The following is a 23,150-nucleotide window of genomic DNA, read 5'->3' on the forward strand; positions in this document are numbered from 1 at the left end:
CCGCCACTGTGTACCCGACGTTTCCCATGTTCTGGCCAGCGGCTGGCAGCCTCCCGGTGCCTCCCTATCCGGCTGCGCAGAGTCAAGCCAAGGCCGTGGCGGCTGCTGTGGCGGCGGCAGCGGCAGCGGCGGCAGCAGCTGCTGGTGGCGGCGGCCCAGAGCCCCTGGACAGTGCTGAGCCATCCAAAGAGGGTGGCCTCGTCGCGGAAGAGCGCTGCCCTAGCGCTCTGTCCCGTGGGCCGCTGGACGAAGACGGCACGGATGAGGCGCTGCCACCGCCCCTGGCCCCGCTGCCACCGCCCCCGCCGCCACCCGCACGCAAAGGCTCCTACGTGTCCGCCTTCCGGCCTGTAGTCAAAGACGCCGAGAGCATTGCCAAGCTCTATGGCAGCGCCCGCGAAGCGTATGGCCCTGGGCCCGCTCGTGGGCCGGGACCGGGCACCGGGACCGGCGGCGGCTACGTGAGTCCGGACTTTTTGAGCGAGGGCAGCTCCAGCTACCATTCTGCCTCTCCCGACGTGGACACTGCGGACGAGCCCGAGGTGGACGTGGAATCCAACCGCTTCCCAGACGACGAGGGCGCTCATGATGAGACGGAGCCCAGCATACCTAGCACTGGAGGTGGCCCAGACGGTGACCAGCCCGCTGGACCCCAGTCTGCATCCTCCTCTGGGGCAGACGGCCCCACAGACTCTCCTGACGGAGGCAGCAGCCCTTGTCCCCGGCGCCGCCTCGGGCCACCCCCAGCTGGCCGGTCAGCATTCGGGGACTTGGCGACCGACGACGTGGTGCGGAGACCTGAGAGGAGCCCACCGAGCGGCGGCTACGAGCTGCGAGAGCCTTGCGGGCCCCTGGGAGGCCCCGCGCCGGCCAAGGTGAGCCCTGCGCCCACCCCACCGGTGGCGCCTCTCACTTACCCCTCTGTGCCGCCCTGTTGCGGGGCAGGCCGGGGCCGGGCGGAGGACGGGAACTTTTGTTCTGTGCGGTGTAGGTGTTTAAGCAGCAGGCCCAGGCTCCGGCGCGCTGTGGAGCTGGGCTCTCTGGGACCCATGGCTGAGGGTTTCAGAAGACGGGGGTTTGGCAAGCCAGAGGAACACTTGTGCTTTTCTGTTGTTGATGATGGGAATGAGAAGGAGACGAGCAGAGATGCTGATGGACAAAAATAGAGGGGTTCTGGATAATAAAGGAGGGGGTAAGAAAAGGACCCAGAGAAAAGCACTCCCGAGGCCAGGTCCAGAGTGCGCCCATTTGGGGAGCAGAGCTCCAAAAAGAAGAGAGGGTAAGGAGAGGAGCAGGGGGCCTCTCCCTAAGTACTGGATCCCCAGAATCTCCCATCAGCTCTGCTCATAGTTTTCTTGGGAGTCTTTTGGAACTCCTGGTTTGGGAACCGCAGGGTTTCCTTTGGGAAAGCTGTGTTGGGACGGTGAGCAGAACAAGACGGGGGTTCTCAAGTTGGCAGGGCGGGGGCTTGAGGGGTTGGAAGCAAGTCGGAATTGTTGGCCATTTTGCAAGTGGGTGCGCACACCTGTACATTTCCATTCGGTTCATTAAAAGACGAGTCGTTAACCGAATGCAAAAGGCCTCGTTTATGCGGGGGATTGGGTACTGGGCGGAGGAGGAGGACACCGAAATGGTGGCAAGTGTATGTGTGGGAAGACTTTCAATGGCCCTTGGCTTGGAATAGCTTTGTGTTTCAAGTAATTTTCTGAGGGCGCGAATAATTACCCTGAATCTACAACAGCGATGCGGGCTCCAAGGGTTCACAGGTGCGCTGCCTACATCACCGTGCCCTGGGCGCTCCGGTACCTGGGGCACTTCAACCTCCACTACCCGCTCGGCTTTCCCTGTTGACCTAGGGACAGGGCTAGGTGGCTTCAGGTTGCCTCCAAGAGGCCCCCTAATCGCCTGTCATTTCTCGGCCGCCGCAGGTGTACGCGCCCGACAGGGACGAGCACGTGAAGAGTGCGGCGGCAGCGCTGGGGCCCACGGCCTCCTACCTCTGCACCCCCGAGGCCCACGGTAACGCCTGCCGAGGCCGCTGGCCTCTATAATGGGGGACCACAGGCACAGAGCCAGGGCCAAGGAAGGCCTGTGAGGGAAAACAATGAGAGAAAAGACAGAGACGCACAAAAAGAGGAAGGGGGAAAGAAAAATAATGGGGGTGAGGGGAAGCCAAGCGACTATCCCGACAACTTCCATCGTTTGATTAGTTAAAAAAAGTAACAGCCCATCCTTTCCACACACACATGCTACAGCACACCTCATACACTGGGTTAAAACCTTTTAAAACCCACGCCTGGAACCTCCTTCAAGTCCTCCCATTTATTCAGCAAGTGTGTTTGGGTAGGGGGTCCCGTGTGTCCAGGCTTGATCGGGATGGAGAATGCGGTACTATGGGTACCCCAGAGGCACTGGGGCAGTTGTGGCCCAAAGCAAGGGGGCGAGAGGTGAGGCCTCCCTGCATCTGTGCAAGGGACAGGGTTGCTCATAGAGGAGGGGTTGTGGGCCTCGGAAATCCCCGCAAATCGAGGCAGCCACGCTCCAGACGATGACCCTCCCATCCGCCCAGGTCGCTGCCTGGGCTGCGTTCTCAGCGAGACCTGGCGGCCACGCGCGCTCGCGGTGCCCCAGTATCTGCGTGCGATGTAGGTCGCACGTCCCTGGTGGGCTTGGAGGCTCGTCTTGCTCTCTTCTATGGGCTGAGGCGGGGGCGTGAAGCCGGGAGATGAGCAGACCACGCGCGGGGGAGGGGTGCCCGGCCCAAAGCCTCAGGGCACGCGCCTGGGCGCACAGCCGGGAACCAGAGGCGGCCAGGACGCTTTTAATTAGGGCTCGGGCGCCCCGACCGCGGCAGCTCTGGCAGTATCCGGGTCACGGTTTCTTTGCCTCTCCTTGAAACTCGGTTTATTGCCTTTAAGAGCCAGATAAGGAAGACAATCACTCGACCGCCGAAGATTTGGAAACGAGGAAATCCTATCCAGACCAAAGGAGTATCTCTCAGCCAAGTCCTGCAAATACAGACCGAGGTGAGCCCTCGGACCCTTCACACCCAACCCGCAACCGGGAGGAGGGACCCAGGTCGCCCAGGTTCCCGCACGCTTGTCAGGAAGGCTTTCAGTCAGGAGTAAACGGCCGCTAGTTTCTTCCGTGGCGAGGAGATGCGTATTTAAATAACGCGGGCGAGTGCAGACCGGGTTTCCTGGGTCTACCTCCTTGGTGGGTTTGAAGCTCTTCCCTTCAAAGAAGGGAAACCCTAGGGACACTTTCTGTCCTAAGACCATCTTCCATGGACCCACTTTTCCACAGTGGGTCACTCTCCTAGCCCCTAAAATGATGGTTTGGAAGGTGAGTAGGACTGGATGCCTGTAACTTGTCTCCTCCAAAGGCAGAGGATCTGGAGTAGTCCCTGAGTTGGTGCAGTTCCTGGGACTCTCACTCCTCCCCTCCCAAGGTCTCTTCCAGGATAGAACTCCTTTCACCTCCCCTTTATCCCAGGCGAAGATGGGCTCACCCTGGATGTCACAGGAACTCAGCTGGTGGAGAAAGACATCGAGAACCTGGCTAGAGGTGAGGTTACATCTGTGAAAAGGGGTACAACTATGCTTGAGGGAGATGGGCCCTTCCTATAGAGGGGCTGTTATCCCTGCCAGGGATGAGTGTGGGAAAGACATGGTTCTTGAGAAGATCAGTTTTCATTTCACTGAGGGGAAAAGATAATCTTCTGGATACATTATCTTGACACAGAGGTGAGTATGTTGTGGGGAGGGGTGGAAGGGTTGAACCAAACCCTCAGATGTGTGTTCAAAGTTTGGGTTCTGTAAGGAAGGGATTTGTCTGAATAGCCCAGTGGGAACGAGAAATGAGTAATGATTTTCAGAACTTGATGCCTGTGAACAATCTGGGTCTCCCAAACTCAATGGACAACAGGACTTCTTCTGAATAGCAAGATTGCAGGGAAACATTGATTTTTAGAACATATAAGAAGTTAAATTTTTCTCCAGGGATAATGTATAACCCCACCACTGTGAATGCAGTGAAAATGCAGTTTATTTGCAGAATGGGACCCTCATGTTGCTGCTCATCCTGCAAGGGGGAGGGTATGGCTCAAGGCCCAGAGAAAGGGAGCCCCTAGCCCCACTTTGCCCTTCCACCTTCCATACCTGTGTTTCAGAGACTTTCCAGGGGGAGGCCCAGATACTAATGACCCCACATCAGGGCAGCACTGCCCCTTCCCTATTCCCTGGGGAGCTGCTTCCAGGGAGCCCTAATGGAGCCATCCACACTCAGCTCCCTGCCCCCACCCCAGCCCATGGACAGTCTAGGTGTGCAGAGGAAGATAAGCTTTGGTGGGCTTACATCCTTTCTAGTTACAGATTTTACAGAGTATGCTGCTACCTTCAAAATCATTGGTGGTTTATATGAGGGTTCTTAGCATGGATTTGGTAGTCTGGGGACATCCTGAAATTGTAGGCTGTTATGAGTATGTATATTTTTCTGGGAAGGGTGTCCAAGGCCTTGATCAGGTTCTCTTTGATTTATATTGAAAAGGGAGGATTAGATCTGTCATTTGAAGTGGGAAATCAAGTTTCTGTGGGCCAACCTCTAAGTTTAGGGAATTAGGAAAAACTTACAGTGGTTATCAAACTGGTTAGTGCTTAGAGGTGGAACATGCATTCCACCATCCTGAATTTGATTTTCTCATCATTGTTTCTTTACCCAAATCTTTTGGATGCGAATAGAAAAGCCAGAGTTCAAGGGCCTCTACCTACTGGTCCATCCTCCCCAACTCTTCTCCAAGGGCTATTGGCCAGGCCAGGACTTGAGTGCTTTCTGCATGTCTCCAGTTTCAATCACACCCACCCTTTACTCTCCACCCCTCACAGACGAATTGCAAAAACTGCTCCTGGAGCAAATGGAGCTCCGCAAGAAACTGGAACGAGAATTTCAGAGTCTCAAAGGTACCCCATCCTGCCCCACCCACTTGGGAACCAAGATTCCCCACCACCACCACCAGGGTCCTGGACCTACTTCGGTAGCCCAGTGCAGGCAGCTATTGCTGGGCATCCTGCAGAAACCGGGCAACTCTCCATTTCCGCGGTTTCCTGTGGCGAATGCCTCGGTGGGGGTGGAGTAGGGGTGAAGATGGGGGAGAATGAGGAAGTGGAGCTGGGGGAGCAGGCTGCGCATAACAGCTCTCACTTAATCAATTTGCACAGATAATTTTCAGGATCAAATGAAGAGGGAATTGGCTTATCGAGAAGAAATGGTGCAACAGCTGCAAATTGTCAGAGGTAAGACGGGAGTCAGGTGAGCGCGTGCACAGGCCGTAACTGCCTCTCGTCTGGCAGGAGCCTCAATGTTGGCTCAGTCATTTGGATTTAAATTGAAGGTAATTTAACAATTATTTTTTTTATTTAATATCCTTTGTATACTCTGATTAGCCTCAGAATGGCAAGCAAGCCCAGCAAACGGCTTGCAGGCATCATTACATGGAGTGATTGAACTTCTTATCGCGGCAATTTCCATGGTTTCTAAATTAAAAATCGAGGCGTAAAATTACCTGGGAAGTAATGCCTAAGTTTGCTTTAATTTTGGTTAGATCCGTCTGCCTTTAAGCGCCATCCCAGGCCATTTCCTCCCTCCGCCAGTCTGCAGTTTGGAGCCTAGTACCCCCTCCCCCTGTTCCTGGAGTTGTTTCTGCGAGGGGCTGCGCCCTGGGGAGAGGATGAAGCCTGGCTATGACCCGGCTATTCAGAGGGTGGCTGGGTAGCCTGACGGTCCCCTCCCATGTCTTTTCCAGATACCCTGTGTAACGAACTCGACCAGGAGCGGAAGGCGCGCTACGCCATCCAGCAGAAATTGAAAGGTGCGGAAGCCGGGAAACAAAGATAGGAGGGTGCCGGGTGCTGGTGGTGCCGCGGAAGGAAGGAAGGAATGAAGGGGCGAGTGAGGGGAAAGGCCAGGGTCTGCATAGATCAGAAGCTGAGAGGAGGGAAGTGGGAATTGATTTTAATTGGAAAATTACTCTAACGCTGGAGTAGGGAGAGAGGGCCCCTGGAGCTCTGGGCATCAGAAAATCCGCCTTCTAGAACCAACTCTAGCCTTGGGCAAGTCGACCTCCCTCACTGTGACTCAGTTTCCTCTTCTGTAAAATGGGACTATTTAGAGCAGTGATTCTGAATCACCAGGGTTTTTCTCCTACCCTGCTACCTCCTGATCCACTCAGTTGCGAACCTCTGTCCCCAAAGGGTTGGGTGAGGCCAGGGAGGGGAACGGGAAACCTTGCGGGGCAGCTGAGGCAAGAGAGGCGCCCAAAATGGCCTGCGCGACTCTCTCCCCAGAAGCCCACGACGCCCTGCACCACTTCTCCTGCAAGATGCTGACGCCCCGCCACTGCACTGGCAACTGCTCCTTCAAGCCCCCGCTGTTACCCTAGGGCCGGCCCGACCGCGCCCACGCGCCCTCAAGCCATGCTGCTCCCTCTTGTAAATAACCGCTGCCGCGGCTGCCCAGAGCGAGGAACAAGCCATTCCGACGTGACCGATGTCAATACAGCAGCCAGCCCGTTCGCCCTTCTGGGTGGCCCGGCCTTGCCCGCCCCCTCTCGGGCGTCCCAGTCCAGAGACCTGACTCGGTTTCCAAGTGTAAATACCGCCTGGCCCCTCGGTTGAACTCCAGGGCATCGGACCTCTGGGGGTTAAGTGGACCAATGGGGAGAAGAAAAGGGAGGGGGGACACTCCTCCTCCCGCCCCCCACCCCGTGTACAGCCTCAGACCCCGATTGTGAATACAATGTAGCAACTTTGCTGGCACCGGCCTACTCTCCCAGTCCCGTCCACTTCTGAAACTATCGTTCTTAATGACAAAGTGGCTATGTGCAATGGATATAAATGTACTGTGAGTCTCTTGGTTCAGCATTAGGTTCGCTTTAATTTATTTATGCTATAAGTTATTTTGCTTCCTTCTCCTGGACCTACTTCCAGTCCCACTTTACATTCCCCTTTGGATTTTGCTTTATCTATTTTTTGTTATAACCTCTTGATGTAACAGCACTTTAAAAGAGCAACAACTGACTCACGAGCTGGCGACCACCTGAAGCCTGTTTGGGGAGACCACCCTGTACCCGTGACTTTTGTTTTTAATAATAAAAAAAAAATCTGTCACTCCCTGGGGCTTGGAGATGGGGGTGCGCGGAGTGGGGGGTATTAGGGGACAGGGGCAAGTGGCAGACTGTGCAACAGGTGGGGCGTGGGAGCCGTTATGCAGCTTCTGAGTCTCCCAGGGTTAGAATCCCGCCTGCAGAGGTGGGCAGCAACCTCTCCACTGACCCCTCCAGACACACCACAGGACACTCCCTCTCCGCGTTTAGGACCCTCCCTTAGCGACCCGGCTAGGCAAAAGGTCCCTAGAACCTCAGTCCCTGGTTCTTCCCTCAAGCCCTTGCATGGGCCCAGAGTTCATTCGTGCCCATTTCTACGTCTGTCACACCAGGGGAGTTACCTCCAGGGCTCCCAGAGTCAGGGCTCCCGGCGCAGAATCCCAGGTTCAACCAGAATTACCCCTGCAGCTGGCGCGGGCCAACCCTGGATCCCTGGGGGCAGGGTGGAGGGTGAAGTACCTACAAAAGGTCTCGGCAGGACAGGCCTGGAAAGGAAGGCGAGACTTAGAGCTGGTGCACAGATGTCCTCCCGCCTGCTCTGCCGCCGTTCAAAAGGAGGGGGGCCTGGCCTCACGTTCGCTTGCAGTCCATTTTAGTCTAGGGGCCGCAGGTGCATGGACGGCCGGGTTGCGTTTGGCGAGGCCTCACCTTGCCGCAGGCCTCCTGTCCGCCAGTTTCCATAGCGCACCTGCTCCTTGGGCTAAAACCGCCGAAGTTAACTGAGGAACTCTTTCTCACTTTTGGGGGATGGGGGGGCGGGCGGGGAGGAATATGCTGGTGGATGGAGTGGGAAAGCGCACGGTACTCAGAATCCTTCAGCCTGGGCTCCCAATTTCACCTCTTCGGCCAGCTAGCAAGGGTTCCTATCGCGACCTTAATTTTTCCTGGTCTCCATTTCGGCCTCTATAAAATATGAACACTTAGGCCCCTGCTCTGGTGGCTCGTGGAAAAGCTCTGAGAGGGAAGCCGCGCGCCGACACCTGTCCGTGGCCGCAACGGGAGCCCCGACGGCTCGGCCCTCGGATCACCCAGAGCTCGCGTGGGTCTGGCCAGCAGCTCGGGGCCGGGAAGTTTCGGGGGGGATTGCTTGGAGGGCCGCTGGCGGAGTCGGCGAATGGGAGGCGCGCCCTGAGCCGCCCCAAACAGGCGCCGACCGGGAGACCTGCTGTACTGCAGAGGCAGGAAGCCAGCCCCAGAGCCTGCTGCGCTGGGATCCCTCAAGTACAGGGATATTCCGAGGGCTAAACCCAAAGAGGACGGGAAAGACACAGCTGCGGTGAGGGTGCGGGGCAGACTGTGAGGCTTCGCCTCCGGACGCACGACCTCCAGGCAGGGATCCTCTAGGACCCTTGCATATAGATGGGACCAACCACATCAGTTCTCCTGTGTACCCTCGGCGAAATTGAGGTCCAGAGAGGAAGTGACTTGCATCCCCAGGGCACTCTAGGGACCAGCAGAACTGGGACCCGGCTTGGCAGTGTGATGGAGATGGCACGCGGCTTTCCCCACCGCACCTTTGGGAGCCGCACTTTCCTCATCTGTAGAATGGGCGTAAAAATTACCACCTAGAAAGGAAACTCCTTGGCTCCGGCTGAACAAGGAGCCTGGCAAATGTTTCTTTCCGTCCTTCCTTCCCAAACTCCCCCCAAATGGAGAAAATCACGTAGGCAGCTGGAGCACATAGGAAGGGGCGCCCATCCGGGCCGGGATCTCTGAGGACTGGAGGTGTAGGCGGATCCGACCCAGAAAGCTCAGTCAAAAACACCCTCTTGGGCACCACGTCCCTTCAGAAGTGGTTTGTTCCCTCTCGAAATGTTAATAACCAAACGATTGGTATGGATGTAATTATCAATAATTATACGAATTATTGCTGATTGCGGGTCTCGTAGCTACTTTAATTAGTTTACCAGATTCTAATTAAGTTAAACGAAACATTAATAGGGAAAATATGCTTTGAAAAAAACCCGAGGATTTTTTAAAAGTCTATTTCTCGCCACATTGTTGCCACCTTGCGACAAATTTTAGGAATTGCAGCCAATGCCCAAAGACCCAAATTAGGGTGCATTGGTTCTCAGGGAGAAAAAGTGGGGCTTGGGGAGCTAGGGGGGATCATTTGGGCACAGAATGTCCTCCGGACTGTTCTTGCAGGGTGTCAGGTTCCCCATGCCTGTGCCCCAGCAGTGTCTATAGGGAGTCTGGCTCTGGAGTCCAAGACTTGGGGGACAAGGTAAACATACCTCTTTTCCAGCATGTCTATTCCTGCCTGCCCGGCAAACCCAGGGTGAAAGACTGCACAAAGTTGGAGATGCTGTGAAGACCACATCAAGTTCCTTCGTATTTCACTTACCTGAGAGAAACCAGGAAGTTGCTCCCCACCTCCATTTCCTCTGCAAACCCAGGCCATCGCTCTGCAAAAGAACCTATTACAAGACCCCTCAACTGCTGGGACACAGGCAACCTCTGTGTTCTGATTGCACTTGGTTCATGAGGCTAGCAAGGTCCTTGGTTGCGTGTGTGTGTTTCCCAGGGGGCTGTAAGTACCTTGACAAGAGGGTTTGCCCCTTGTGATTTCCAACCCAGGGCCCAGTACATCGCAGGTGCGCATGTCCAGATGAACATTCTAGGTGCTGAAAATGTCTGAGGGAAGGAATCCCTAGGTGCTCAGGATAATAGCCACTGAGATGCAGTTAAGCTCATTTGCATAAGGTTAATTAAGCACAGGCTTACTGCTCAGAAAGAAGCTCCTTCATCAGTAGGATTAGTTTTGGGGATAGATGTCAGGTAAGCAATTGTCAGAATAGGAAAACTTTCTTCCCGTTCCAACTAGGTCTCAAAGAGGGCATCCCTCAATCACCAGGCACATACCTGTCCACCCATTTCCAGCTATCCTGCTATAAAGCACAACCTGAATCCTTTGCAAAAAAAGTGGCTCCAACCTTGAATTCAGAGCACCAGCAAAAGCAGAACTGGATCTGCACGCTCCTTCCTTTAACTCTCGACAGCCCGATCTCTTCTCCCCATCTACGCAGGCAGCACAGAGTTTGGTTAACAGCACAAACTCTGTAGAGAGATTTACTGAGGTCTCAGTCCTACTTGGCCATTGACTAGCTAGTTGTGTGACACTGGGCAAGTTGTGGAATCTATCTATGGAATCTGTTTTCCTCAACTATAACATGAAGGAAATAATAGTACCTACTTCAGAGAACTGCTTTGTGCATGTAATGTGTAACTACATGTAAAGCACTAGGAAACAGTTCTGGCACACAAGAAGTGCTAATACGTGGGTGTCTGCTGAGATTAAAACCCTGAGTTCAGGCTCGGCGCCTATAGCTCAATCGGCTAAGGCACCAGCCATCTACACCTAAGGTAGCGGGTTCAAATCCCCAGCCCGGACCCGCCAAACAACAATGGCGGCTGCAACCAAAAAATAGTCAGGCGTTGTGGCGGGCACCTGTAGTCCCAGCTAGAGCCCAGGAGTTGGAGGTTGCTGTGAGCTGTAATGCTGCGGCACTCTACCCAGGGGGACAGCTTGAGGCTCTGTCTCAAAAAAACCAAAAAAAAACCCTGAGTTCACTTTCCAGGTGTGAGACAGGAGTTTTTGGGAAAGCCCCCTATTGGGCCCTGTCTGTGGCCCTCTGTTCTTTTAGGGGCCCAGGAAAGAAGACAAACCAGTGCTTTTTCTTTCTTTCTTTCTTTCTTTCTTTCTTTTTTTTTGAGACAGACCCTTCAGCTGTCCCCCTGGGTAGAGTGCCATAGCATCACAGCTCACAGAACCTCCAACTCCTGGGCTCAAGCAAGTCTCCTGCCTCAGCCTCCCAAGTAGCTGGGACCACAGGCGCCCGCCACAACGCCTGGCTATTTTTGGTTGCAGCCCTCATTGTTGTTTGGCCCCTGGACTGGATTCAAACCCGCCACCTTAGGTGTATGTGGCTGGCACCTTAGCCACATGAGCCACAGGCACCAAGCCAAACCAGTGCTTTTTCAGGCCTGGACTCTTGAACTTTCTGGAGACAGGCTTATAGGAATTTATAAGCACCCAAGTTGGAAGGGCATCCTACAATGCCAGCACTTTTGTTCACTGTATCTGTCCAAAGGGGCAAAGGGACTTGCCCAGGTTCTCCCAGCAAGTTGGTGCAAAACCAAGAAAATCAGCCAGACGTCTGGGTTTTCCAGGACTAGGAATTGTCCATAATTCCCTAATTCCTGCTCCTGGACAAGTTTCTTTAAAACACTCTGAACAGCCTGTAATCCTAGCACTGTGGGAGGCTGAGGTGGGCCTGAGCTCACCATTGCCTAAGCTCAAGACCAACCTGAGCCAGAGTGAGACGCCTCCTCTAAAAATAAGGTGTTGTGGCAGGGACTATAGTCCCAGCTCTCTCTCAGGCAAGAGGATCGCTTGAGCCCAAGAGTTTGAGGTTGCTGTGAGCTATGATGCTATAGCACTCTTGTGAGGGTGAAAAACTGAGACTCTGTCTCAAACAGACAATAACATCCCCCCCACCAAACACTCTGAACAGTTCTTCTTGGGCCAAGTCCTTCACTATCAGATGTCATTCTCCATAACACCCCCTTCCACATTCTTAAGCTTAAAACATTCCATCTTTCAGGTTGTCCTTGACAGATAAGGTCCTTTTCTTGTTTGGCACCTGGAAGAACCAGATATCTTTGGGAGAAGAAAAGAAAACCAACCACGAAAGATTATTCTCTAAATCTTTGTATTGAATGCCATGAGGCAAAGAAGAGGCACAAGATGTTCCACAGACCCCTATTCTAAGCTGTTACCTTGAAATGATATTTTCACCTTCACCGAAGGGAACAGAAATGGGTCGCAAATGGAACGCAGCTTCACTGATGGCTTGGAGAGTCCGCACAGTGTCTGACTGAGTGCCCTACTGTGATGACCAGACTGGAGGTTGGTAGCTGTGGAGCCACTGGAGGTCTCAGTGGCTGCAGAGCCCTCATGACAGAGTAAGTGTGTGCTCAGCAAAGCAGAGGCACCATTTTTCTTTTGGGAAGAAATTGATACTGCTAACAACATCGACTTCCTCCTCCACACCCACCTTACTAATTAGGACTATGTTTTTTCAGTTGAATTTCTCGGGACAGGTCCCAATCTTTTCAGGGTCTGTGCCTTTAGAAGCCTTATTAGGCCTTGCTTCACCCACTTAAGTACAGGATCTTGTCCAGGTTGCTTTACCTTTTAGAGACTCCTGTGAAATGGTAACGGGATTATTCATAGGGCAGGGTTGTCCGAAATGATGCAAAGAAATATTGGTGAAGCCCTTGATACATGGTAGATAATAAGTTGTGGGCATTATTATTAATTATTATTAGTTTTTAAGATTCAGAGGAGTCAGTCCTATTACAAGAACCTAATGTGTTTATTGTTGCATTAGGTTCTGTTATGAAATAGATCCTGAAATGGGACCTGAAATAGATCTACTTTGAAAAGAGACATTTTTCTTAAGTGTAAGGTACTTGGGATACCGTGGAGGGAAGCAGGGCAAGAAGGAAAAAAGATCGCAAACTTGAGCCTAGCACCGAATGTAAAGTCGAGCACTGCAGAGACTAATTTGCTTACGCCGTGCCTTCTTTTATTCTATCTCTCCGGACTACTGTTTCTTTGTGTTAAACAAAAGATAGAATCAGTAGGTGAAAAGAGTACTACGTTCAAAGTGTGCACTGGTGCAAAAATATGGAACGCTTCACGAATTTGCGTGTCATCCTTGCGCAGGGGCCATGCTAATCTTCTCTGTATCGTTCCAATTTTAGTATATGTGCTGCCGAAGCGAGCACAAACTACAGCTTTATCCAGAAGATATATAAGGCTCAGAATATGAAATCTTTTTTAGTCATGGTGAGTAAATTGTGGCCTCTACAAAGCTCAAAAATACTTACAAATTATTACATTTAGTTCTCCACATTCTATACTCATATCTGTATTTCTATGGCTAAGTTAAATCTAATGGCATTTCTAATTTCTTACATCTTATATGCAAATTAGAGGGACCATGGGAAATGGGCCCGCTTTCCGCCCGACCTCCTTGCGCGCCTCCCAGGCGGCGCGCCTGGTCACGCTCTGTCACGTGGTACGCGCTGCTTGCGCGTCTCCGCGCTTATCTCCGAGGTGCGGAAGGATCGAGCCGCCTGGATCTCGTCCTCTAACGCTGCGCGGCGGGGGAGTGCGGCTGCAGCGTGGCCCCTAAACTGCTGGGGTCCTGTGAGCGGTACTAAAGCATTTTTAGAACTAGGAGACGTAGCGCCCCTGAGGTTCCCATGGGAGTTCGATCCGGGTCCCTAAAGAAGATGCGAGCCGCTGGTTCCGCTCTTCCCGGCTCCCGGGGCGCGACCCTAAACAGCCTGCGGCCACCCACTGGGAACCTGAAGGGGCCGGCCAGGGCCCTGGCTCGGGGTTATTGGGGAGGGTGGGTGCCAGCTTCCCTAGGGTTCTCGGAACCAGCTCCCTGCACTAGACCGGAGGGAGGGTGTCCCCTTTGGAACCCAAACTTTCAGGAGTGTGACTCAGGACAGTGGTTGGATGTAGTGGGATGAGAAAGGTCACCGCCCTTGATCAAACACAAAGGCCAGGCACTTAACCTAATTGGTGTCATTTCCCCTAATTTGCAGGTTAGAAAACAGAGGCTTTGGGAGGTTAAACCATCAGCCTGAAAGGATCCTGCTGAAGAAGTTAGGTGCAAGTCTGATTCCAAAGATTGATCTTTTCTTTTACACAGAACTGGGAGAAAAGATACAGCACCACAGTACATCCTGCCCTTTCACTGGTAGACCTGACCCCCAAGGCCCAGGCCAGCTCATTCCTGCCTGCCTTCATTCCTTCAGCAAATACTGAGCGCCTGTGATGTCGCAGGGGGCTGCAGGCGTGAAGGAGTGGTGGGGTTGCTGTGGTCATGGAGCTTCAGTTCCAGCAGGGGAGTCAGGCAAGCATGGAAGAGGCTTCTTGATGTTGAACTGTGTTGCGAAAGCATGGCAGATAGTGGGAGCCGAGGGCCACTTCACTGGGGCAGAAGAGGAGGTGACAGTTCATCTGTCACATGGTGACACATGGCAGTCCCTAGAGGAAGGAGACAGAGAGTTTCCGGCTAAAAAAAAAGGTCTTGCAGCCAACGCAGTGGGTGTCACACGCTGGGGCTTATCCTTCGGGGTGGGCCCTTGTGGAGGTAGTTGCCACTCATGGCAGCGCTCTGGCTCAGAACTATAAGAAGGGAGGGGCCCGCCTAGCTGCCACCACCAGGGAGTGCCGGGCCTAGCCCTTGGCTGCTTGAGTTGTCCCCCTCCCACCTGGTCTTTAGTGGAATGGAGATCAGGCTCAGGCTGCAGGACTTCTCATCTGACCTCTCTAAATAAGCAGTAAGCAAACGCAAACTTCAGAATGCTAATAGGGCCTTTATTGAGCGAAAAGAGCTAATTTGGGCAGTGATATTTCCCTCAGACTTAGAAAAGGGAATTGCAAATAACCAAAAAGCGTATTAACATTGATGGGAGATGATGCTAATCTTCAATTAGTATCTACGTTTTATTCCTTTATTTAAAGGCGCGCCTCTTCGACACAGTCAATGCCCAAAGGTGTCCTATGACATATGGCTCCTCGGTTCATAACTGCCTTACTGTGGAAACCCGCAGGAGACAGACCTGGTTATTGCTCACCATTTCTGAGCCAGAGGTGGATTTGTTTGTTTTTTTCTTGTCAAGCTATTGTCATGCAGAGAAGAAGGATCTGAGTTCTAGTTCCATTCTTTGGGCAAGGTCTTTGTGACCTCAGCCAACCCCCTGGACTTATCTCTCTGGTCCTGTTTTATCTTCTGTAAAGTGAGAAAAGACTACCCTAGAAATGATCTTTGACATTTTTTTCAGCTGTGACATGCTGTGATTCTTGTAACGGAGTAGCTCAAGAGTTTGTTTTTGAGAATGTAATTATCAACATGCAAAAATCCAACACTATTTTTGTTTTCTGTCTTAGAAGGGTGAGGCCAACTGGTCATCCCTGAGGCATGAAAGCCCCCCAGGTCCCTGTCATGGACCTCTATCTGGGACCTGCTGACACTTATCTCTAAACCCTGAAGCCAAAGTGGAGGAATGGGAAGGGGAAGGAAAGGAAGGGACAGATTGATGTGGCAAGAAGGTGGCGGAGAGGGGAACAGCTTAGAGAATCAGTGAGGGGGTTTTACCTCTGGGAAGTTCTGTGCCCTCATAAGCCTTGTGGGGATAGGCAGTTAGGGCGAGGCAGAGCATGTGGGAGCCAGAGAGAATGGCCTGGTGAGCAGTCCAGGAGCTGCAGCTCCTCTCTCTACTCGGCAGACAGCAGAACTGGCTCCGGACTAATTTTCCCTGAATATCCTATCCTGGGCTGCAGAATCCCCAAGAAACGAGAAGGGGGTCCTCAATCCTGTCTGAGGTGGTATTTCCCATCACCCTCAGTGGGAAAGGGTAGAGCCAGCTTTAATTTGACTTTGAACAATGAAGAAAATGGGCTGTTTCATATGGGGAAAAATGTCAATAAAGGTGTGACATCTTAGGATTGTCCAAAGTTATGGTGTTTCCCTTACAGCCAGAGAGTGTTGTTTGTTTTCATATATCATTTCCTGTGAAGCAGGAAGGACCAGGACTCTCATAAGCCTCACCAGAGGGAGAAAGCAGCAGGGACATGAGAAGCAGTAGCTATGGCCTTTTCTATGCTCAGGAACAGCATTAGTGACTTCAGGAGGTGTGGCCTCGGGATGATGGCATAGGGACAATTCACAGGCTTGATCGAGAAGCTCCAGAGGCCCCAGACCCAGAGCATGGCATGCCTGGAGGAGACCTGAGTCGGGGGTGGGGGGGACCCACTCCCCCAGGCTGCCAGAAATTTCTTTGAGCCTCTCATGCTCTCAGTTAAGGCCTGTTCTTCTAACAATCTCTTTTGAAGGACACTCTCCCACCTAATACATAGCAGTGTGAATGAGTTTTTCCAAAGTTAGGCAGGGAGGGGCTGGAGCAGTCAAAAAGAGTTGTGTGCCTGCTGCTTAGAGAAGGTCTAGGGGAGGCAGGGTCAACCACAGCCAGCTGGCCTCTCAGAGGGATGCCCCACTACTTCCTAAATCTAGCAGTGCCCTGTGGGCTTAGCCCCTGCTGTGGTTAGATCAGTTCTAATGCTCCCCAAGTGCCCAGCCTCTGTGGAGCCCACTAGTCCTGCCCCATCCCCAGCTGGGATTTGGAAGCCTAGGGGAAAGGGGGTGAAGCACAGCCCAGACCACACCTTTTACTATCTCCCAGATTTCATATTTGTGCCTAGAACTTAAATACCTGATTGTTTCCTTACCTGTAGGATGGTGAATCTGCTGCCTGCTTTGCAGGGCTGTATGAAAATTAAGTGCAGGATTGGGTGTGAAAGATCCTAGATTCTAGGGCCTAGAACATTAGATGAGCTGTTTCATGTGAAGTGTTTAAGACAGTCCATGGGCATCTGGCAAGTACATGATAGGTATAAAAATATTCATATACCAACTTCCCCACTCTCCTCTCTCCTTGCTTTAATTTTGCAACTGTCTGGATGGAATTTTTTTTTAAGTGAAAACAGCATGATAGGGAGGTATCCCTAATGTTTGTTTTTTTTTTAGCTACTGCAAGTGCTATTTTCACCCAGATGTCTTTAATCCTTTGGATTTTTTTTTTTTTTTTTGAGATGGAGCCTCATCTATCCCCCTGGGTAGAGTGCCATGGCATCACAGCTCACAGCAACCTCCAACTCCTGGGCTCAAGCGAGTCTCCTGCCTCTGCCTCCCAAGTAGCTGAGACTACAGGCGCCTGCCACAACACCTGGCCATTTTTTGGTTGCTGCCATCATTGTTGTTTGGCTGGCCCGGGCTGGGGATTCGAACCCGCCACCTTAGGTGTATGTGGCTGGCGCTTTAGCTGCTTGAGCCACAGGCGCCGAGCCTAATCCTTTGGATTTGAGTAACTGAAGGCCCTACTTAAAATGCACTGTGCTGTTAGGAAGGGATACCTCATAGACTAGCCAACACCTGCCGATTCAGTTTAGTATGACTCCTGCCCTTTAAGACCATCTCAGCGGGCTCAGCACCTGTGGCTCAAGTGGTTAAGGCATCAGCAAGTTCGAATCCAGCCCGGGCTGCCAAACAACAATGATGGCTGCAACCAAAAAAACCCAGGAATTGTGGTGGGTGCCTGTAGTCCCAGCTACTTGGGAGGTGGAGGCAGGAGAATCACTTGAGCCCAGGAGTTGGAGGTTGCTGTAAACTGTGCTGCCATTGCACTTACCCAGGGTGACAGCTTGAGGCTCTGTCTCAAAAAAAAAAAAAAAAAAGGACCAACATAGGATCTTCTGGTATTCCCTTTCATTCAAGAAAAGGACAGGGGCATGTATTATTCCTATATTTTTAAACGATGGGGGAGACCTAGGCCTGCAGAGGTTAAGTGACCTGTCTAAGGACACAGCTCATCAGTGACAATGCAGGAGTTTGCTTTTGGATCTGATTACTCCAAGGGCTAACTTGACACCTAGATGGAATATGGGAGTATAATTTGAGTTCTGGGAAGCAGTCTCCAAAGAACCTCTTGCTGTTGCCTTAAATCCGATCATTGGTGAATCATTATTTTCAGCTGTGGCTCTATTAAGAGTTTCTTGCGATCCGTTCATCAACACTCTTTTCTCTGGCAATCCCAAGCTGTTCTAAGAGCACAGATGATTAGGGTTAGGATGTGGAGGGTACACTCTGGAAGAAGGTGTAGAAAGGAATTGCCAAGTCTGGGTACAGAGTCTGTCAGCTTTTCTCTGGGTCTGTTGCAGTTTCCCTGCGTTGGTTTGCAGGGGCAGGAAGAAGTGTCACACCTCTTCCAAATCCTCGTTGAGCTAGCAGGGGTCCTCAAACTTTTTAAACAGGGTGCCAGTTCACTGTCCCTCAGACCGTTGGAGGGCTGGACTGTGGGCCCTGGGACGAGTCAGCTGCTAAGCAGGACAGGCAGTGGCAGCAAAAACACCTGACGGGCTGAATAAATGTCCTAGGCGGGCTGCATGTGGGCCACGGGCCGTAGTTTGAGGATGCCTGAGCTAGAGAGCAGACATCACTCACTCCCAAGGTTACAGTGACAGCAGCTATGGGACAGGGAAAAAAACTGCAATGGCTTTCAGCCAAGAAGGTCCCAGCAAGTTCCCTGACAACCTGGATCTCCAGTCTCTTTCAGGCGATCTCAGTCGACTGCTGAGCCTCAGTTTCCTCATTTCATAACTGGAAGTGATGACTTTCCTACTTGCCCTGCAGGGTTGTGAGGCCCCATGAGAAATTGCATTGTAAATTGCTCTACAACAAAAGACAGGAATATCTTATTGTCAGACACCCAGTTGAGTCCCAGGCAGTTAAATGTTTCCCTTACCTGATGAGTGAGGCCTTTGTGCATCAGAAACAGACCTACAAAATCAGAGCACCAAGATGAACCATCACGTTGTATTAATATTTTCACACCACTTAACTCTCATTAAAATGTACTTTGCTGAATTTAATATGTGATTTCAAATGACACAACATATTAAGTGCTTAATATACTAGAAATTATGAAACTATTATAGGAGATGCCATATGAAATAATTAGACTGATTTAAACTTCAGCAGCCAAGTGAAGGAAAGACTTCAACTTATAATGTCTTAAAGTAGCTTAAGCCACAACCGTAATTCCCAAAATAAATGTACAGAAATTAAGATCTGTAAATAAAAACTGGAACTTAACTGGTACTTAACTCTTGGAAGGACTTCTGGGCTTTGGTGATGCGGAGCTGAGGGACCCTGGGACCAACCCCAGGGCAGGGCATCAGGGCCTACGGTAGCTCCTTCTGAGGCCGGCTGGGGATGACCTGAGTGGCTTGGAGTAAAGCCTTCTGCTGAAGTGACAGACTGCTCATCTTTGCCCCAAATCAGCCTATTGCCAACTTAAAAACAAAAACAAACCCACTTTATTTAACATGTACTAGGTGCTTCCTTTAAGCCAGCCATTTTATGTGCATTTTCCTATTTAATCCTCACAATGCTTATATGTTAGGAACCACCATTTCTTTCTTTCCTTCTTTTTTTTTTTTTTTGTTTTTGAGACAGAGTCTCACTTTGTCGCCCTTGGTAGAATGCTGTGGCGTCACAGCTCACAGCAACCTCAAACTCTTGGGCTCAAGTGATCCTCATGCCTCAGTTTTACATTTTTAGTAGGGACAGAGTCTCACTCTGGCTCAGGCTGGTCTGGAACTCAGAAGTTCACGTGATCACCCTGCCTCGGCCTCCCAGAGCGCTAGGATTATAGGAGTGAGTCACCACGCCTGGCCTAGTAACCACCATTTCTGAGATGAAGAAACTGAGGCTCAGAAAAATTAAGGGAATCATCTAAGGCCTTAAATCAGTCAATAATGTTTGCTCCTACATCACATTACCTCTTCTAAGCTCCTCAACCTCCTCATTAGTTGTATGTGTTGTGTGCGTGTGTGTGTGTGTGTGTATGTGTGCACCACTCCTTATTTTAATAAGATGCTGTACCCCAGTGCCGCAGCCCTTTAATATAGTTCCTGTAGGTTGCGACCCACAGGTTGCAATCAAACACATCAATCTGCTATCTGACAGTACATGACTTGTGTCTTTATCACATTCCAGTGGTGGAGGGTAGGGACCACGTCTTGAGAATTCCACCTTCATCAGGTTAACACACAGCCTGGCTCACTTACTCAAGAAGTTCTCTGAATACTTGCAGCCAATTCAAATCCAGAAGAATGAATGTATCACCTCCTGAGTATGCTGACATATACTTTTGTGTAGCTTTCGTAAACAAGATAACCTTTTACTTGTATAAGGAACAAGGATACTTTCTATATCAGGGAACACTAATTTCTTAGCTACTTAAGACCCCGTGCCTCAATTACATCAGCATGAAAATACCCAAAAAGCTGTTTGAAAAATGTAAATTCTAATGTGGAGATTAAAGTATATTATCATTTACTGACCAGCAAAAATGATTTTAATGAGGTGGGGGAAACCTAGCTCAAGCAAGCATATGTTTATAATTAACTGTAAACATGAAATTTCTATGAGTATCAGGATTCAGTTATATCTCACATAATAGAAAACCAAGTAACAGTGGCTTTAAGATAATAAAAGTTTTAAAATCTCTCTCTCTCTCTTTTTTTTTTTTTTTTTTGAGATAGAGTCTCACTCTGCAACCCAGGCTGGAGTGCCATGCCATCATGGCTCAGAGCACTTCAAACTCTTGGGCTCAAGAGGTCCTCTTGCTTCAGCCTCTTGAGTAGCTGGGGCTGCAGGCACCGGCCATTATGCCTGGCTAATTTTTCCTGTTTGTAGTAGAGACAGGATCTTTCTCTTGCTCAGGCTGGTCTTGAACTCCTGAGCTCAAGCAATCCTCCCACCTTGGCCTCCCAGAGTACCAGGATTACAGTTGTGAGCCACCATGCCTGGCCTTTATTTTTATTTTGCCTGATACAGGTTGTCTTTCAAGGTCTTGTCTGATGGTTCCACCGTGTCAGACATCTAGGCTCTTAAATCCTTCAGGGCAACAACTCACAGTCCAGGATGCCCACTGGAACTCCAAGTTCCAGGCATTGGGGACGAGGAAGGTGGAAAAGTCAAGGGGGCCATGTTACTGATCTAAATAAAACCAGTAAGTTGGCATACCACCTGACACTCAGGCAGCATTGTTTTCTTTTCTTTTTTTCTTGTTTTTGTTTTAGGAGACAGGGTCTCAGCCAGCCGTGGTGGCTCAAGCCGGGCATGATGAGTCACGACTATAATCCTAGCACTCTGAGAGGTGGAGACAGGTGGCTTGCTTGAGCTCAGGAGTTCAAGACCAACCTGAGCAAGAGCAAGACCCTGTCTTAAAAAAACTAGCCAGGCACTGTGGCAGGCGCCTGTTGTCCCCACTACCCAGGTGACTTGAGCCCAAGAGTTTGAGGTTGCTATGAACTGCAATGTCATGGCACTCTACCAAGGCAACTGAGTGAGACTCAGTCTCCCCCCAAAAAGAGATAGGGTCTCAAACTCCTGGCCTCCCATGACCCTCTCACTTAGCATTCGGTGCATATTACTATTAGCTATGGCTCTTCCTTTTTGCATAGCATCAAGAAGGGGAAGGGAAGTAACATTATACTAATAGCATACAGAGTTCAGGGACCATGCCAGACATTCTGCATGTTACTTAATTATTGAAGTCCTGTGAGGGCAGCACAGGAGCAGGTCAGAGAAGAAGGGACAGTAATTATGGAGTAAGTCTCTATCTGAACGTGGAGGTAAGGAGCTGGAGGAAGAGCTGGAATGTTTACAGAAGAAGCCCAAGGACTTTCCGGAAGGACAGGATGAAACCTCTAATTCTTGCTGTCTGAGATTCAAGTTATTAAGAATTTTCAGTGTGGGCTTGGTGCCTGTAGTTCAGCAGCTAGCGTGCTGGTCACCAGGGCTAGTGGGTCCAAATCCAGTCCAGGCCTGCCAAGCAACACAGATAACTACAACAAAAAAATAGCCAGGCATTGTGTTGGGCACCTGTAGTCCTAGTTACTTGGGATGGTGAGGCAGGAGAATTGCCTAGGCCCAGGAGCTGGAGGTTGCTGTGAGCTGTGATGCTGTGGCACTCTACCAAGGACAATAAAGTGAGACTCTGTCTCTACAAAAAAAGAAAGAAAGAAAGAAAGAAAGGGACAGGAGACACAGAATAGAATTTTCAAATGTGGGAGCTCAGGGGACCACCACCCGTTTGTGTGTTCCAGCAAGTGGCCCCGAGTCTCTGTTCCACTCAGCTTTTATTCAAATTTCTTTGCCCAAGTGGTAAATTGAGGGAGGAAACAAAGAAACCAGCAGTTTCTCTGAGTGAGAATATCAGCTCCTATTATTATTATTAACTTTAAGGATTTGAGCAGTTTTGAGGAATCTGAAACTTGGGCCTTGTGTGGGGGGAGCCTCCTGTCTGGAGTCACACACACAGATTCCTCGGGAGGTGTTAAGCTCCGCTAGTTCACTGTGGAGTAAAACGCCATTGGTGTTAATCTCCTCTGAGGAATTGGTGGGAGAGAGGCATTTTCTTCTCGTCACCACCACAGAGGATTTTCCTCTGCAATAAGGGATGTAAGCCCTCCTGCCCATATCTCAGGGCTCAAGCTGTTCCCTTCCTTGGTCCTTGTCCCAGTTAAATGCAAATCTCCACAATGAGTATCTGCTTTGTCTATTTAATGGGCAGGAAATGACCTAGAAGATGTATCTTTTCTAGGCTTTGCCATAATCTCTCTTATGGCCATTATCTTCCTCAGAGTGTTCACAGACTCAGCAGGGATATTTGTGTAAGCTGTATCCCCAATAGGCCAGAGTTTCAGGAAAGGCCAGAAACTTGTCCAGATAAGAAATTTAGCAATGGCTAGCTTAAAGGTAAATTAGCTGACTTTTCTTTGTTCTGACTCCTTCAGCTTTTTAATTTTCCCTTTTTCAGGGGGTACCCTTCCCTCCCAAGAATGGGGTCTTTGGTCCCCGTTCTGCCTGCACACCAAGTTACTGGTAAAAGTATGTGTGAGGCAGTGTTGTTTGTTATGATCCCCAACTGGAAATAATTCAAATGCCCATCAATGAGAAAATGGACAATGCATTTGTGAGGACCAGATCAACTCCATTTTGTTATTCACATAAGTTCTGTTCCTGGGCCCCTGGCCTGCAGGGCCCACCCTGCAGCCCTCCCCATTCCATTCCTAGTTGCTCAACCATATCTGCAGGGCCCACCCTACAACCGTTCTCATTCCTTTCCGAGTTGCTCAACCATATAGTGCTACCTTGGGCAATAGAGCAATAAGCCCCCAATTCCTTGTTAACTATGTCACCTTACTGCAATAAACAGTAAGTTTCTATTACCTTGAAATACAGGTAACCAGGTTACACCAACTCTAGCCCCCAGTTAAGGGACCCCCCACCCCTCACCTGTACCAATCCAAATTCACCTTTACTAGTGAAATCAT

At 50.7% G+C, this 23,150-nt stretch overlaps 1 protein-coding gene and 1 non-coding gene across 2 annotated transcripts in view; one reads left to right on the forward strand and one right to left on the reverse strand.

Moving 5' to 3' along the window:
• The window catches only part of SKOR1 (SKI family transcriptional corepressor 1), a 13,209-nt gene extending 6,773 nt beyond the window's left edge, over nt 1-6,436 (forward strand). The window contains 9 exon segments of the mRNA XM_023510008.1: nt 325-633; nt 748-875; nt 1,929-2,019; nt 2,919-3,026; nt 3,496-3,567; nt 4,884-4,958; nt 5,217-5,291; nt 5,801-5,866; nt 6,342-6,436. Coding sequence (XP_023365776.1) covers nt 325-633; nt 748-875; nt 1,929-2,019; nt 2,919-3,026; nt 3,496-3,567; nt 4,884-4,958; nt 5,217-5,291; nt 5,801-5,866; nt 6,342-6,436 — 1,019 coding nt within the window.
• Nucleotides 6,437-12,848: 6,412 nt separating this feature from the next.
• Nucleotides 12,849-12,955, reverse strand: LOC111723467. Its single transcript, XR_002771994.1, has one exon. It is a non-coding gene; the product is annotated as a U6 spliceosomal RNA (small nuclear RNA).
• Nucleotides 12,956-23,150: the final 10,195 nt, after the last annotated feature.

This window comes from Otolemur garnettii, unplaced genomic scaffold (assembly GCF_000181295.1).
Source record: "Otolemur garnettii isolate 467f Iridium unplaced genomic scaffold, OtoGar3 scaffold00011, whole genome shotgun sequence".
Taxonomy (NCBI): Eukaryota; Metazoa; Chordata; class Mammalia; order Primates; family Galagidae; genus Otolemur; species Otolemur garnettii.